The 14,729-nt window shown below is 38.1% G+C and overlaps 1 protein-coding gene across 1 annotated transcript in view; it reads right to left on the bottom strand.

Annotated features, from left to right (window-relative positions):
* INTS7 (integrator complex subunit 7) overlaps nt 1-14,729 on the bottom strand; it is a 95,634-nt gene that overhangs the window by 14,859 nt on the left and 66,046 nt on the right. The window contains exons 13-16 of the mRNA XM_040446391.1: nt 14,221-14,427; nt 3,913-4,107; nt 3,310-3,413; nt 2,192-2,260 (exon numbers count right to left, since the gene is read on the bottom strand). Of these exons, the coding sequence (XP_040302325.1) occupies nt 2,192-2,260; nt 3,310-3,413; nt 3,913-4,107; nt 14,221-14,427 (575 nt within the window). The remainder of the gene's footprint in view (nt 1-2,191; nt 2,261-3,309; nt 3,414-3,912; nt 4,108-14,220; nt 14,428-14,729) is intronic.

The following is a 14,729-nucleotide window of genomic DNA, read 5'->3' on the forward strand; positions in this document are numbered from 1 at the left end:
TCTACCCTCTCATAATTCATATTTACTGTTATTGGTTCAGGCACTATATTAGGTGCTAGAGATACAAAGCTCAATAGTAAGACAAAATGCCTTCTTCCAAAAAAGCTTCTAGGCTATGAAAAAGATAGACACATTTTTGTAAAAACTACAGTGAAATACCTATGTTATGCCTCCTTTTCTTGAGTTTTTTTAAAATTAACTTTTAAGTTTATATCCAAGTGAGTTAGCATGTAGGGCAATAATGATTTCAAGAGTAGATTCCAGTGATTCATCCCCTATGTATAACACCCAGTGCTCATCCCAACAAGGGTCTTCCTTAATGTCCCTTGCCCCATTTAGCCCATCCCCCCCCCAACCCCTCTGGCAACCCTCAGTTTGCTCTCCATATTTGAGTCTGTTTTGTCCCCCCCGCCTTTTTATATTATTTTTGCTTCCTTTCCTTATTTTCATCTGTTTTATATCTTAAATTCCACATATGAATGAAGTCATACGATATCTGTCTTTCTCTAATTTTGCTTAGGATAATACCTTCTAGTTCCATCCATGTAGTTGCAAATGGTAAGATTCATTCTTTTTGATTGTCGAGTAATACTCCATTGTATATATATACCATACCTTCTTTACCTATTCATCAGTCGATGGGCATTTGGGCTTTTTCCATACTTTGGCTATTGTCGATAGTGCTGCTATGAACATTAGGGTGCATGTGTCCCTTCAAAACAGCACACCTGTATCCCTTGGATAAATACCTAGTAGAGCAATTGCTGGTCACAGGGTAGTTCCATTTTTAATTTTTTGAGGAACCTCCATACTGACTTCCAGAGTGGCTGTGCCAGTTTGCATTCCCACCAGCAGTGCAAAAGAGGTCCTCTTGAGGTTCTTTTTTAGCTGCAAGTCCTTCTTTACTTGGAAGGCACAGAATATATAATATCAAGAACAGAAGTTTTAGGAGGAAGCCACTCTTAGCAGTTGTATACTATTGAGAATGAAACCCAAAGAACCCTCCTTCAAGGTACAAGCTTTCTTTTCCAACTTTTCCCTGCTATGAAGGGCAGAGGCTAGGAGAACTGGTTTGGAGAGTGAGAGGGGCGGAGAAGAGTGAGAAAGAGAGTAGCAGCATGAGTAAGCTGGCTGGATAACTCCCTTCACCCCATCCCTGCTGACAGTGCACTCAATCTCTCTGTTAAAAAGTCAATCAAGAGAAAAACATGCCTATCATACCAGTCAACAGTACAATGACATCTGGGTGCTAAGAAGTAAAATGAGTATGGCACAATAAAAAATGGTGTGATGTGAGTCTTGAATCAGCAATTAATTGGCAAAGACTCTGTAAAGTACATGAAAGTGTAAGCACACTTTGAAACTTAAAAGGAAGGGGTTTGTTTTTTTAAAAACAAGCACTGCAGGTCTGAAGGGAAAATGAACACTGGTGAGAACAGGATAAAAGGAAAAATAAGCAAATATTAGTATGTTATGAAAATATTAAAATGGATCAGATGAATGGGGAAAAAGATAGCTAAGCGGCCTAGTCTAGGAGTAGGCAGAATTTTAAGACAGAAGTAAGGACTTTGCTATTGTCCGGAAAGGAAATGGTGAGTGACTGCTTCAGGGTAGAGAAATTTTACCCTGCTTTGTTGATTGTATTCTTTGAGAAAGCTGACCCTGGAATCACAGGCCTTATTAGACTGGAAATTACAGACACCTGAAAATGCACATTCCAAAACAGAATAGTATAATGGGAAAAAAACAAAAAAACAAACAAAAAAACCAGTGGAACATTCCTGAATAATTAGTTAATGGAAGAGGAGAGAAGAATATTAATGAAGCAAAAATAGGAATATCTTTTTGTTTAGGAAACCAAGGAATAAAAATGTCAAGCTTAATTATATTATTAACCCAGTTTTCCAGACCAAAATTTAGTTACAGTATACAAGAAGAAAATATTCAAATTTCAAAGAATTTCTTCTTAGTTATTTTTCCAGGTCAGTGTTTTAAAAATAGGAGGCAGGAGGTAAATAAACAATGGAGTCGGAAAATCCATGTTTTGTCAGTAGCTGTGACCTCAGGTAAATACTGGAGAAGTCCCTGTTCTTTGTTCTTCTGTAAAACCTCTTCCAAAACACTGTTGTGATGACTAGGTAAGATAACATATTTGAAAATGTACTTCAATGTAAACTATTATTAGAAATACCTTGCTGATTCTGGATCCAAAATGAGGGCTTCTATTGCATGAGATATCAATAAACAGCTCTGCTGCTGTCTGGATGGACGTTAAGGTTATACATGAAAAGAGAGAAATCCACATAGACTTTATATTCTCTGAAGTTCAAGTCGAGATGAGGACCACATTTTAAGTGAAGGCAACAATAATGTTATCAAATCAAATAGTTTGGGACTCTATTTTTTCCCCCTTTTATTGTTTATAATAGTTGACTCTCACATTCTGTTCCAGGAAGAGTACTTCAGAGGCCGCCTAATGTGGGGGTGGGGTAGGGGGCGGGAACCAAGCAACAGGCCCTGTGATTCAATCACAGAAATGGTTTTCTTCTGCTTAGATGTAGAAGTTTCACTGATAAAAGTTAAAAACAGCAACAACCAAAATGGTCTCTAGATACCCCAGAGGTTCCTAAGCTCAGGCTCAAGGGATCTGTTAACCCTACTGCAACTTTACAAATCTGCTGGGGGGTGTGCATAAATGCATTCTGGAGAGGAGAGGGTCCACAGCATTCATAAGGTTTTTACTTAGAAACCCAAAAGGCCCAGAACTACTGGTTTATAGGCCCTACAACTTAAAAACAATTTATCTCTGCCCTCCTTTCAAAAAGGGTTTGAGGCTGCTAATAAGAAAATACGGAAAACCCAAGGAAGGCTTAGGGAACAAAAGGGACAATGAAGATTATGGAATAATAGATCATTAATAAAGGTGATGGAAACCAGGGTTGTTCACCATGAAGAAAACAGAAGTGATACAAAAGAGAAAATGGTTTTCTGGTGGGAAAATGTGTTACGTTTTCTGCTGCAGCTCAAGTGAGCACCAAGTATGTGGCACTGGGGGACCCGGGTTTTGGATGCTCTTCTTAGCGGTGGAGAAAGGCCACAACTGAGTCACTATTAATTTTTAAAGCCTGGCCGAAGTTAAAAAGTACAACTGTACTGCTCATACTAGATTTCAAAAGAGAAGTTATTAATTATAATACATTTGTAGGCTTATCTACTATATATTTTTTAGTCAAGCATATCTGAAGCATTAACTCTACATTTAAAAGAATACTTCCAGAGAACAAGAAATAACGAGGCGGCTTAGGATATAGTTCCACATTCCTCAAAGTTGCTGAATCAGCATCAAAAGATGCCTGGTAAAGATCCCCATATCGGGAAGCAAGGCTTCGGAATTCTTCCATGGACTGTTTCATCTGAAAAGAAGGAAAAGTATCCATTACCAGAAACAAACATGCTATCATTATTGTATAATAACAGACCACAAAAAAAAAAAAAAAAAAAAAACCACCCTCCTCAAACAAACAAATCCAAAAGTAGTTCAACTCTTTTCATTTCCATTCCATTCATTCTTACAAACGTTGTTAAATAAAATTAACAAAGATGGTAAACGTTCAAGGAAGTATAATAATACATATAATACACAGAAACAAAAAACATTGCTTTTTTAGCTTTCAGTTCCACTAAAACAATTAATACAGTTATAAACATGCAGCACCTAGTGAGACGTCTTCAATCATTTTGCCACTAAAAAAATGTCAGCCTATTTTTGGCAAGACAGATGAGTTAATAAGCATTTGATAGTTAATGTCTTTTAGTCAAACCGCTGATTTCAAAATTTTTCATCTCACAACTAACCTCAAAAACCTCTAAAGTATAAATAAACACTGCACTGAAAATAAAGTTAAGACACACCTGATTGGAGATGCGACCACACCTCTGAAGGTCATTCCCTAAGGTCATGGCAATGGTTGTGGCAATTGCAGGTGGAGGGCTTGTCTTTAGGCTATTGCAAGTACAGATAAGTTGAGAGAAGGCTTGTAGAAGGTCAATCCTGAGTTTTACAAATTCACACTGAAAACTTAAAGGATTCAGTGGTGTACTGGCAGCCTGGGGGGAAAAAGATATATATAAGACAAAATAAACGTAAGAGCAAGATGGGGCCAGACAAAAAGTATTCGGCACCGTTTGTGCATAAGAGCAGTAGCTCTAACACTGATGGATAAACAAACACCTACATCATAAGAGGAATGATGTAATATTAGAAAGAAAAACTTAGCATACTTAGCATCAGCTCTGAAAAACTGTATGTTTCATCAGCATTCAGGTTCTTTACTTCCTACATTCACAGTCTACAGCATGTGGGTTGGTTCGATCATCACCAGTAGGTTATCATTTGAGGGACACTTCAAGGACATTATCATTCTTCCAAAACCCCCTTACCACCACCTTACTTTCTTTAAAAAAAAAGATTTTTTTTAGGGGCGCCTGGGCGGCTCAGTCGGTTGGGCGTCGGACTTCGACTCAGGTCATGATATCGCGGTCCGTGGGTTCGAGCCCCACGTCGGGCTCTGTGCTGACAGCTCAGAGCCTGGAGCCTGTTTCAGATTCTGTGTCTCCCTCTCTCTCTGACTCTCTCCCATTCATGCTCTGTCTCTCTCTGTCTCAAAAATAAATAAATGTTAAAAAAAAATTAAAAAAAAAATTTTTTTAACGTTTATTTATTTTTGACAAATGGAGCGGAAGCAGGGGAGGGGTAAAGAGAGAAGGAGACACAGAATTCCAAGCAGGTTCCATGTTGTCAGCACAGAGCCCGACGTGGGGCTCGAACCCACGAACCGTGAGATCATGACCTGAGCCAAAGTCAGAGGCTTAACCAACTGAGCCACCCCAGGCACCCCACCACCTTCCTACCTTTCTAACCTGAAATTCTCATCACTGGAATCATGAATAGGATTTTTAAAAGTTGGGAAGTGAAGGAGGAAAGAAAGATAAGGGCAGAAGAAACATGGTGCTAGACAGTCACTGTTAAAAAAACATGTTGTCTCATAGCTGCATTTTCCCACTGTGAGCCCAGATTAATACTAAAAAGAATTTCTGAGTAGACATGTTTAGAATGCACAGAGAGGCTAATGGAAGGAAGAACAGTTCAAAACACACAAATAAGTTTCAACGAAGATGGAGAAGTATCAGGGTACTTATCTAGGGTCCTGGATAGTAAAAGCAACATTTGCTATGTAGAGGGGGCAAAAAATGTTAAGTCAAGCCAGAGACTCACTGGCAACGAACCAGGACAACTTTTAACTACTCAGCAACTACTCTAGCAGAGAACCGAGCATGGTGCTTTCAACACAAGGCATACCAAAAATGTGCTAAATTAACAATAAATGGAGGCATAGTGAAAATAATTTTCCTCTGATATGACTAGCTTAAAACATGCTGATGCTGTTTGCTCCTTAGATACTACCTTACTTAATACTATCCTTTCAGCAGGAGAGCAACGCATTTGACTTAGGGAAGTCAGGTACAATATTACCATCTAGCCAAGTATCACATATTGACCTTAGTGTACTTCTCTCTACTTTTAATGTCAAATAGTAAGTTTTGTTATTTGGTAGTATTCATATTTTACTCTAGGACTTAGCCACTCCCTAGAACACACACCTGCTCTAGTATCCTTCTTAAATTCCAAGGTCCTTGATGATATTTAAAAGCTACATATAAATAGAGCTATAGTAGTTAGAGGTAATAATTGTACTCAATATAGTGAATTCTGTGGTTTTCATGCTTTTGGGATGTCTGTTCTAATCATGACACAGCATAGATTAGGAGATTAAACAGATCAGTTCAATTGTTTTTAATTCCTTAGAGATTTAATTTGCTCTTATAAGACCTCCTCTGCTCCTTAAACTACTACCTGCTATTTTTAACTTACTGCTTGTCAGTAACTTTACAATGGTCAGGAATACAAGTAGGTGTATATGATACTTTTATATAAATACAGACCATCTGACCAGACAAAAAACACTGGCAATCTTGTGCCAACATGCATTATAAAACTGAAAGAGAAGCAAGATGTAGTTACAATGAGGGAGATTTACCGCAATTCTGGATTTATTTTTGAATATTTTATTGATGATGTAAGATGGTCACCTTGAAAGTAACTGTGCATCTTGGATTGTGTTAAACTGAAGGAAAGCAATGCTAGATATAACACATGTTCAGAAGAACACAGAAAAGATAGATATGTCATAGAGGTCAGAGGCTTTACGATAAGATCACCCATGAAAGACAGAAACTGTGTAAGAAATAAAACTTAGATTTATAGCAGTATGCATAATGCTAATAAGGAATATAAAGAATATTATTTACTTTTCTTTGTATTGAAACTAAAGCTTAAACAGAAGTTGGGAATCTAAGGTTAACAGGTAAAGCAAAAATTATATGTAACTAATATTACCCTTGCAACTTCCTCAAGGAGGAATGATATTCAGTGAATTCAACACATGCCAATGAAGGAACAACAGACTCAGAGCTCTCCCTAAGGCTTACTCTGAGGCATCAGCTAATTGGGAAGAGCTATCCCCACTATTTGGATTGCTATTTTACTTCCCCGTTAAATAACTATTTTTCTCCTTCCTTGCTTTTTTTCCCTTCCTTCTTTCTTTTCCCCTAAACATTTACAGTTAAATCTTTGTTAGGTATGCAAATAACACTACTTAACTGTTGACTTGTAGTATTTACCCAATTTTCTTTTTTTATTTTTAAAGTTTATTTCCTTTGAGAGACAGAGAGGCAGAGAGAGACAGAGCATGAGTCGGGGAGAGGCAGAGAGGGAGACACAGAATTCAAAGCAGGTTCCAGGCTCCAGCACAGAGCCCTATGCAGGGCTTGAACCCATGAACTGTGAGATCATGACCTGAGCCAAAGTCAGATGCTTAACTGACTGAGCCACCCAGGTGCCCCCCCCACCCAATTTTCTAAATGGAGCTACCTAAAGAAACCAACATGGCTTAAAAGAAAGCTATCTGATGAGCCCAGTTAAAAAACAGGGTGTGTGGGGGCGCCTGGGTGGCGCAGTCGGTTAGCGTCCGACTTCAGCCAGGTCACGATCTCGCGGTCCGGGAGTTCGAGCCCCGTGTCAGGCTCTGGGCTGATGGCTCAGAGCCTGGAGCCTGTTTCCAATTCTGTGTCTCCCTCTCTCTCTACCCCTCCCCCATTCATGCTCTGTCTCTCTCTGTCCCAAAAATAAATAAACGTTGAAAAAAAAAAAAAAACAAACCAGGGTGTGTGTGTGTATGTGTAAGCCATAATGCAAACTTTGGACCTGGCAACCACCATTGTACTTTTGTTCCTATAAATCCGACTTCTTTACATATCTCGTACAAGTGGAATCACGTATCATGTGTCTTTTTGTGTCTGGCTTATTTTGCTTACTATAAGCTCAGATTTTGAAAGAATAAGCCAAGCATAAAGCAATCATGGCCTAGACCGTTTCAGACCAGGCCTCCTGCTAACAACAGCAGTGAAGACTGAATACAATATTAAGAACATCTATTTGAAAGCACTGAAGAGCTTAAGGCAAAAAAGGATTTTGAAGTAAAAAATCATGGAGAGATGGAAAGTGCAAGGAGGTGAGACTAACATTTGGTAACATTTTCTCCCTTGAGATATTTGCTAACTTGCAAGCTGCTCCTGAGAGTCTGAGAAGCTGAGCAGAATTGCTGGCAATCTCCTAGGACCAAGGGGGTGCTGGGAAGAACATTTCAGGCTTTTGGCTATAACCTCAAAGGGCTACGCCCCAGGAGTCAGGAGAACCCAAAAATGTACTGGCTCTCTCCAGGACCGAAGCCTAGCTTTGAATCAGTTCAGTCCTTGGTTGGATTAAGGTGATCTTACCCTAACTGCCTGCCAAGGGCAAAGAAAGAGATGTAAGGCTCTGGATGATGTAATCGGATACTTTTTCATCCACAGTGTCCAAAACCAAATAAAAAATTACCTAGCATACAAAAAAGACAAAATTCTCCAAACCAAGAGGTAGAAAAATCAGTCTAAGACACAAGCCACAATGGATCCAGAAAACAGAACATCAGACATGAATTAGTTAAAAGAAAGTAAATGGCAAGACAGAGTCCTGGCAGAGAACTGGAAAATATAAAATAGCCAAATGGAAATTCTGGAACTGAAAAAAAAAACACAACAAATGAAATTAAGGACCTAATGAATAGGTCTGACAGCAGATCAGACACAATGTAAGAATCACTGAATTGGAAGATAGGTCAGAAGAACATACATAGAGCTAAGAATAGAGAGATAAAAAGATGGAAAATGCAGAAGAGAATGTAAGAGAAAAATGTAACATGGTGAAAAGAGTTATTGTAGGTATCTGGAGTCCTAAATGAAAGAGAAAGGGACAGAAGCTATAGCTAAAGAGACAATGGCCAAATGTTTGAAAATGATCAAAGTCATCAAGCCATAAATTCAAGAAACACTATGAACCCCAAAAAAACATTTATACTGGTAAGAGTCTGAGCTGGAAACCACCATGGGAAACTTTTGGTGGTATTTATTAAAGCTGAATCTCAGTATATCTTATGACACAGCACTACCATTCAGAAGAAATGCACACATCTACCAAAAGATGTACATTAGAATATTCATATCAAATTACTCTTAACAGTCCCAAACTGGAAATAACCCAAATGTTCCCCAGTGATATCAAAGATAAACAAATTGCTTTAACAGTCACCAAAAGAATATCACAGAGCAATGAAAATGAATGAATTACCACAATATGTAAAAACAATAAAATGAATGAATAAACATAAAGCTGAGCAAAACAAGCTACAAAGGTAAAGGAAGCATGAACTGGGGAAAAAAATTTTAAAACAAAAACCATAAAGGAAGAAAGACCAATAACTTAGACCATTAAGTCTTAGACTACTAAGAACTACTGTTCATCAAAAGATAGAAAGTGGGGAGTAAAAGCTACAAAATAAGATATTTGCAACTCATATCACCTATAAAAAAACTAGTATCCAGAACATATAAGGAACTCTGACAAATCAATAAGATAACCAGCCTGCTAGGAAAATGAACAAAAAACTTCAACTTTCACTTCTGTGAAACATCTTTTCTCTCTCTCTCTCTCTCTCTCTCTCTCTCTCTCTCTCTCTCACAGACACACGCACGCGCGAGCGCGCACGCACACACACACACACACACAAAATACAAGTGGCCAAATATGAAACAAATGTTCAATTGTTTCAAGAAAATAAAAAGGCAACTACTGAATGGGAGAAAAGATTTGCAAATCCTATATCTGACAAGGGGCTAATATCCAAAATATATAAAGAACTCTTATTAACCCAATAACAAAACAAAACAAACAACAATCTGATTACAAAATTAGTAGATCTGACTAGACATTTTTCCAAAGAAGACATAAAGATGGCCAAGAGGTACATGAAAAGATGTTCATCATCACTAATCATCAGGGAAATGCAAATCAAAACCACAAGATATCACTTCATATCTGTTAGAATAACCATCATCAAAAAGGTAAGAAATAAATACTATCAAGGATGTGGAGAGAAGGAAACTCTGATATACTGTTAGTGGGAATGTAAACTGGTGTTAGCCACTATGGAAAACGGTATGGGAGGTTTCTCAAAAAACTAAAAACAGAACTACCATATAATCCAGCAATTCCACATCTGGGTATTCATCTGAAGAAAACAAAAACATTATCTCATATATGCACCCCATGTTCATTACAGCATTATTTACAATAGATATGGCAACAACCCAAACGTCCATCAACAGATGAATGGATACAGGAAATGTGGTGCATATATATAATGGAATATTATTCAGTCATAAAAAAGTGAAATTTTGCCATCTGCAATAACACCGATGGACCATGAGGGCATTATGCTAAGTGAAATAAGTCAGACAAAGACCAATGTTGTATGATCTCATTTATATGTGGAATACAAAACAAAAAACAAACAAAAAAAACCCCAAGCTCATAAATACAGGGAATAGATTTGTGGTTGCCAGGGGTGGGGAGGTGGGGTGGTAGGTAGGTGGGTGAAATGGGTGAAGGGGGTCAAAAGTATAAACTCCCAGGTATAAAATAAATAAATCACGGGGATATTGTGTATAGTATGGTGAGTATAGTTAATAATACTGTATTGCATGTTTCAAAGGTGCTAAGAGAGTAGATCTTAAGTTGTCAGCACGAGAAAAAGTTTTACAACTATGTATGCTGATGATGGATATTAACTAACTACACTTACTGTAGTGATCATCTTACAATATATACAAATATTGAATCATTGTGTTATATACCTGAAACCAGTATGTTACATGTCATTTATACCTAATAAATAAGAAAATAAGTAAGTAAAATGTTTAACTGAATTAATGACTTGAGAAATGTCAATCAGAACTTCTAGAATATACCAAGTCAGGAGAACAATGCAGAGCAACAGAACTCTTATACCCTGCTGGGAGGACTAGAAGTTTGTAAACCACTGTAGAGAGGCTCCTGGTATTAGTCAGTTGAAGGTACACATAACCTTGCCATTATCCTCCTAGGAAATATATCAGAGCAGTATTTCTTAGCAGAGGCAGGAGTGTCCTGGGCATTTCAGGATTAAAGCCAGTAGCAGTCCCCCTTACCCTATGACAAAGAGAAACATCCCCACACACTTTGGAGCAGGGGACAGATACACCGCTTCGATTGAGGCCTACTGCCCCAGAAGAGGGTTTTCAACCTCAGCGTACCAGCCACATTTTGAACCAAGTAATTCTTTGTTGAGGGGACTTGTCCTGTGGATTGTTGGATGTTTAGCAGCATCTCTGGCCTGTGCTCGCTATAAATGCCAGTAATACCATGACAAATCACGATGACCAAAAATGTCTCTAGACATTGCCAAATGTCCTCTGGAAGGATGAAATCATCCCCAACTGAGAATGACTGTCCTAGAGAAAGCTTTCCATAGGTGTATCGAAAGACATGTACAAGCATGTTCACAGCAGTACTGTTATACTAGCAAAAAACTGGAAAAATGAAAATTTCTATCAACACTAGGAGGGGCAAATATTCATATGATATAAGAATATACAGCAGTAAAACTGACCTAGAGCTTCACACAACAAGATGAATAAATCTTAAGAACATCATTTAGATGGGGGAGCCTGGGTGGCTCAGTCGGTTGAGCGTCCAGCTCTTGATTTCAGCTCAGGTCACGATCTCATGGTACCTGGGATCAAGGCCCGAGCCAGGCTCTGTGCTGACAGCGCGAAGCCTGCTTGGGCTTCTCTCAACCTCTCACTCTGCCCCTCCCCTCATGCACGCTGTCCCTCGCACACTCTCTCTCTCTCAAAATCAATAAAACTTTTAAAAAAAAAAAAAGAACATAATTTAGATAAAGCAAGTTGAATACAAATATGTAGGATTTCTTTTTATATAAAATTCAAAAACAACATAAAATGGTACCTTGTCTAGAATTACAAAAAAGCGCATTAAAATTATAAAGAAGGGCGAGGGAACAGTACACACAAGATGCAGGATGGTGGTTACCTTTGTAGGGTAGGAAATGGTCTGCAAACATGGAGGAATATGCATGAATTTTAGAAGCTATGGTAATGTCCCATTTCCTGAAGATGACAGGTATACTTGGATATTTGTTACACTTTTATATACCCTCTACAATGCATATGGAGATGTTATACATATTCACTCTTTTAAAATAGATAAAGTTAACAATCCACCATCATAGGCAGAATGCTAAGATGGTTCCTCTGGTTCATATCCCTTGGTATCCACATCTTCAGTAATCTCTGAGTGTGAATGAAACCTGTTACTTGTTTCTAACTAGTGCAATATGACAAAGGTGATGAACTGGGGGGATGTAATTTAGATCCTTAATGAAGTGACTCTGTATCAATCAAAAGAGAGATTTGTATATTCTGGATGGAGCTCCCCTAATCAGGTGAGCCCATTAAAAGACAGTCTTGAAGGTGAGAGATCTTCCTGCTGGACTTGAAGCTTCCAGATTCTACAGCTGTGAGGAAATGAATTCTGCAAACGTGAGTTCTGAAGAGGACCCTGCGCTTCCTTGAGCCTCAGACAAGACTGGCCCTGGCAGACACTATGACTGCAACCAGGTCAATATGAGCCGAGGACCCAGCTAAGCCATGCTGGACTTCTGGCTCATGGACACAGTGAAATAATAAATGAGTGTTGTCTTAAGTCACTAAATTTGTGGTGATTTGTTACACAGCACAGAAAACTAAAATACTTTTTACAATTTTTATTCTTAAGTAGCACGATAACTGTATCATTAATCACTGTGTTGGGAAATTAGCTACCCAGCGTCACTGTAGGGTCCCCGTAAGCACAGAATGTTGAGCTTCTCTTGTTTAGTTTGGCTGAAGGAGGTAATTCACAGAGCTGTACAATCTCACATCAGCTCATTCACATGGCAGGAGTAGAAGGGCATCTGTGCTCATATCTTCTCAGTTACAAAGATGCAAATCTAGTATCAAATCCACACTTGCCCAATGAATGATAAAAATAAAATCTTTACAAAAACCCTGATGGTATAGTACAATCAGAAATGTGCAAAGTTCCAAATGACTGTAAGGATCATACTGCCTTCTTCTCTAACCTGTTATCAAGAAGAGAATCATTTCCTGATTTTTTTTTTTTTTTTAACCTCAAAGCAGCGTCTGGCACATAGTAAGTGCTTATGGTCTGTTGAATAAAAGAACTCCATTTCAAAAGGAGATGATGTGAGGCCCAATAACCTGCCTTAGGTCATAATATATTAACGGCAGAGCGGAGATGAAGACAGGGGCTTTCTGTCTGTCAACTGAGTACTCTCTTTCTATGTCAGAATTCAATCCTTAATTACTGCCAAGCCTCATTAAATACACATACCACACAAATCATTAGAAGACTATTAAATATTCAACAGGATTTTCATAATATTAATTCTGTCTGCTTCACTGTTCTCTGAGCTTCTTTCACGGATGGAACCATTTTCTGTGCTGAATAAACAAGCTGCACGTGAACTAGAAAATGAAATAATTTTACTGATCGCAACCAATAACCATACCTTTTGATTTTCTGAGGCATTTATTAGCCTGATACAGGTAACAACACTCTTTTCCTGGAATAATCAAGAGGAAAGAATCACAGTAGTCCCTGCTACTGGGAGCACCATGAGCTAGAGAGAAGCCATTTGTGTATTCCCGTTTTTAAAACAGCTGCTGATTAATCCTAGCTAAAAAAGAAATTATACTTCAAAAGATATGTACCACAGGAGTCTGAATATTCTGTCTCTTTTGTGACATCTGTTTACTCTTTATTCTACTTCGGAGCATCTCTTTTGGGATGGCCCACCATTAAGAATAGTTTAGATTATGTGATAAACATATGTAAACAGGTACCAAAAGTTTTATGGTTCCATGTAAATATATACAATCTTAAAAGTTGGGTGACAATACTTACAAATTGTCTAATTTTGATTATATAAACTCTTTACTCTTGAGGGGAAAAAAAAATCTTTGCATTAATACAGAACACGCTCCTCTTGGATATAGGTTCTTACTTTGGAATACGACTCATTTCAAGGAAACATAAGAAATGTTAATGGTCTGCCCTTCCTGCAACCCCTTTACTCTCCTGGCAGAGAAAACAAAAAACAGTAGCTGGCTGACTATTAATTTGAATAGGAGGATATCACAAAGGGGTAAAAAATGGGACGCTAGCATCCTTGATAATTCCTTCTTTGTCTACAAAGTAAGAAACTCTAGTTTCTTAGTGAGCAGCTTCCAGGCATGAAATAGGGGGCAGGGAGTTACATGTGATGGTTGGTACTGAGCCAGTACGTCTTATTACTAGGAGTCTAGAGAGGAAATACCTATCTCCATGTGTCCTTTCTGCATGGATTCAGTAATCCTTCTTCTCTGTGGTACCTAGTACTTGACAAAAACAAAATGATAAACTTCCATCAACTTATGAATATTAAAAAGTGGGGGAGGGGTTAAGGATTTACTACCATGTCCTATTTATTGTTTTAATATTGCTAAATCTATTTATCAGCAGATTTTTCAAGGTAGTTAGAACAGAATAACCCAAAAAGAAAAGGGAGACCATTCTCACACGAATCAAGTTATCACCACCAAAGGAGAATTAAGAGTACTTACTGTTAAGGAAGCAATCCCTTTGTGGTAGAATTTTAAAGACTCAGCAATGCAAGAAAGTGCTGAACTATAGTTCTCCTCTTGCAACCCGGTGAGGCACTGTTCTGCATGTGAGAACTCCTTCAGACTATTCAGCCAGAAGTAGAAATGTTCTGAGGCAACCTGAGTCAGCAAACTCTGATAAAGCTCTCTGGCCATGTCATGGTTACCCTAAAAATGGGGGGGGGGGGGTGCACATGATGAGATTCTTACATTTGAATTAGGTAGTGAGGCAGCTAAAAGACAAACTCAAACCTTGGATAAGTTTTAACAATCATTCTTCACATTATATAATTCTTTGAGACTCAGTCTAAGTATTTCTTCAGAGAAAATATGCTGAGCTGCTTTTATATAACAGAATGCCTGAAGTTCTTTTCTAAAACAGTTCCAAAGAGAAAATAAATGGAATGAACTATAACTCACATCTAGAATTTTAGTTCAAACTATAGAAAGTATGAACATCTACTGTATGT

Source organism: Herpailurus yagouaroundi, unplaced genomic scaffold (genome assembly GCF_014898765.1).
Source record: "Herpailurus yagouaroundi ecotype Mexico unplaced genomic scaffold, PumYag 195, whole genome shotgun sequence".
Classification (NCBI taxonomy): Eukaryota; Metazoa; Chordata; class Mammalia; order Carnivora; family Felidae; genus Herpailurus; species Herpailurus yagouaroundi.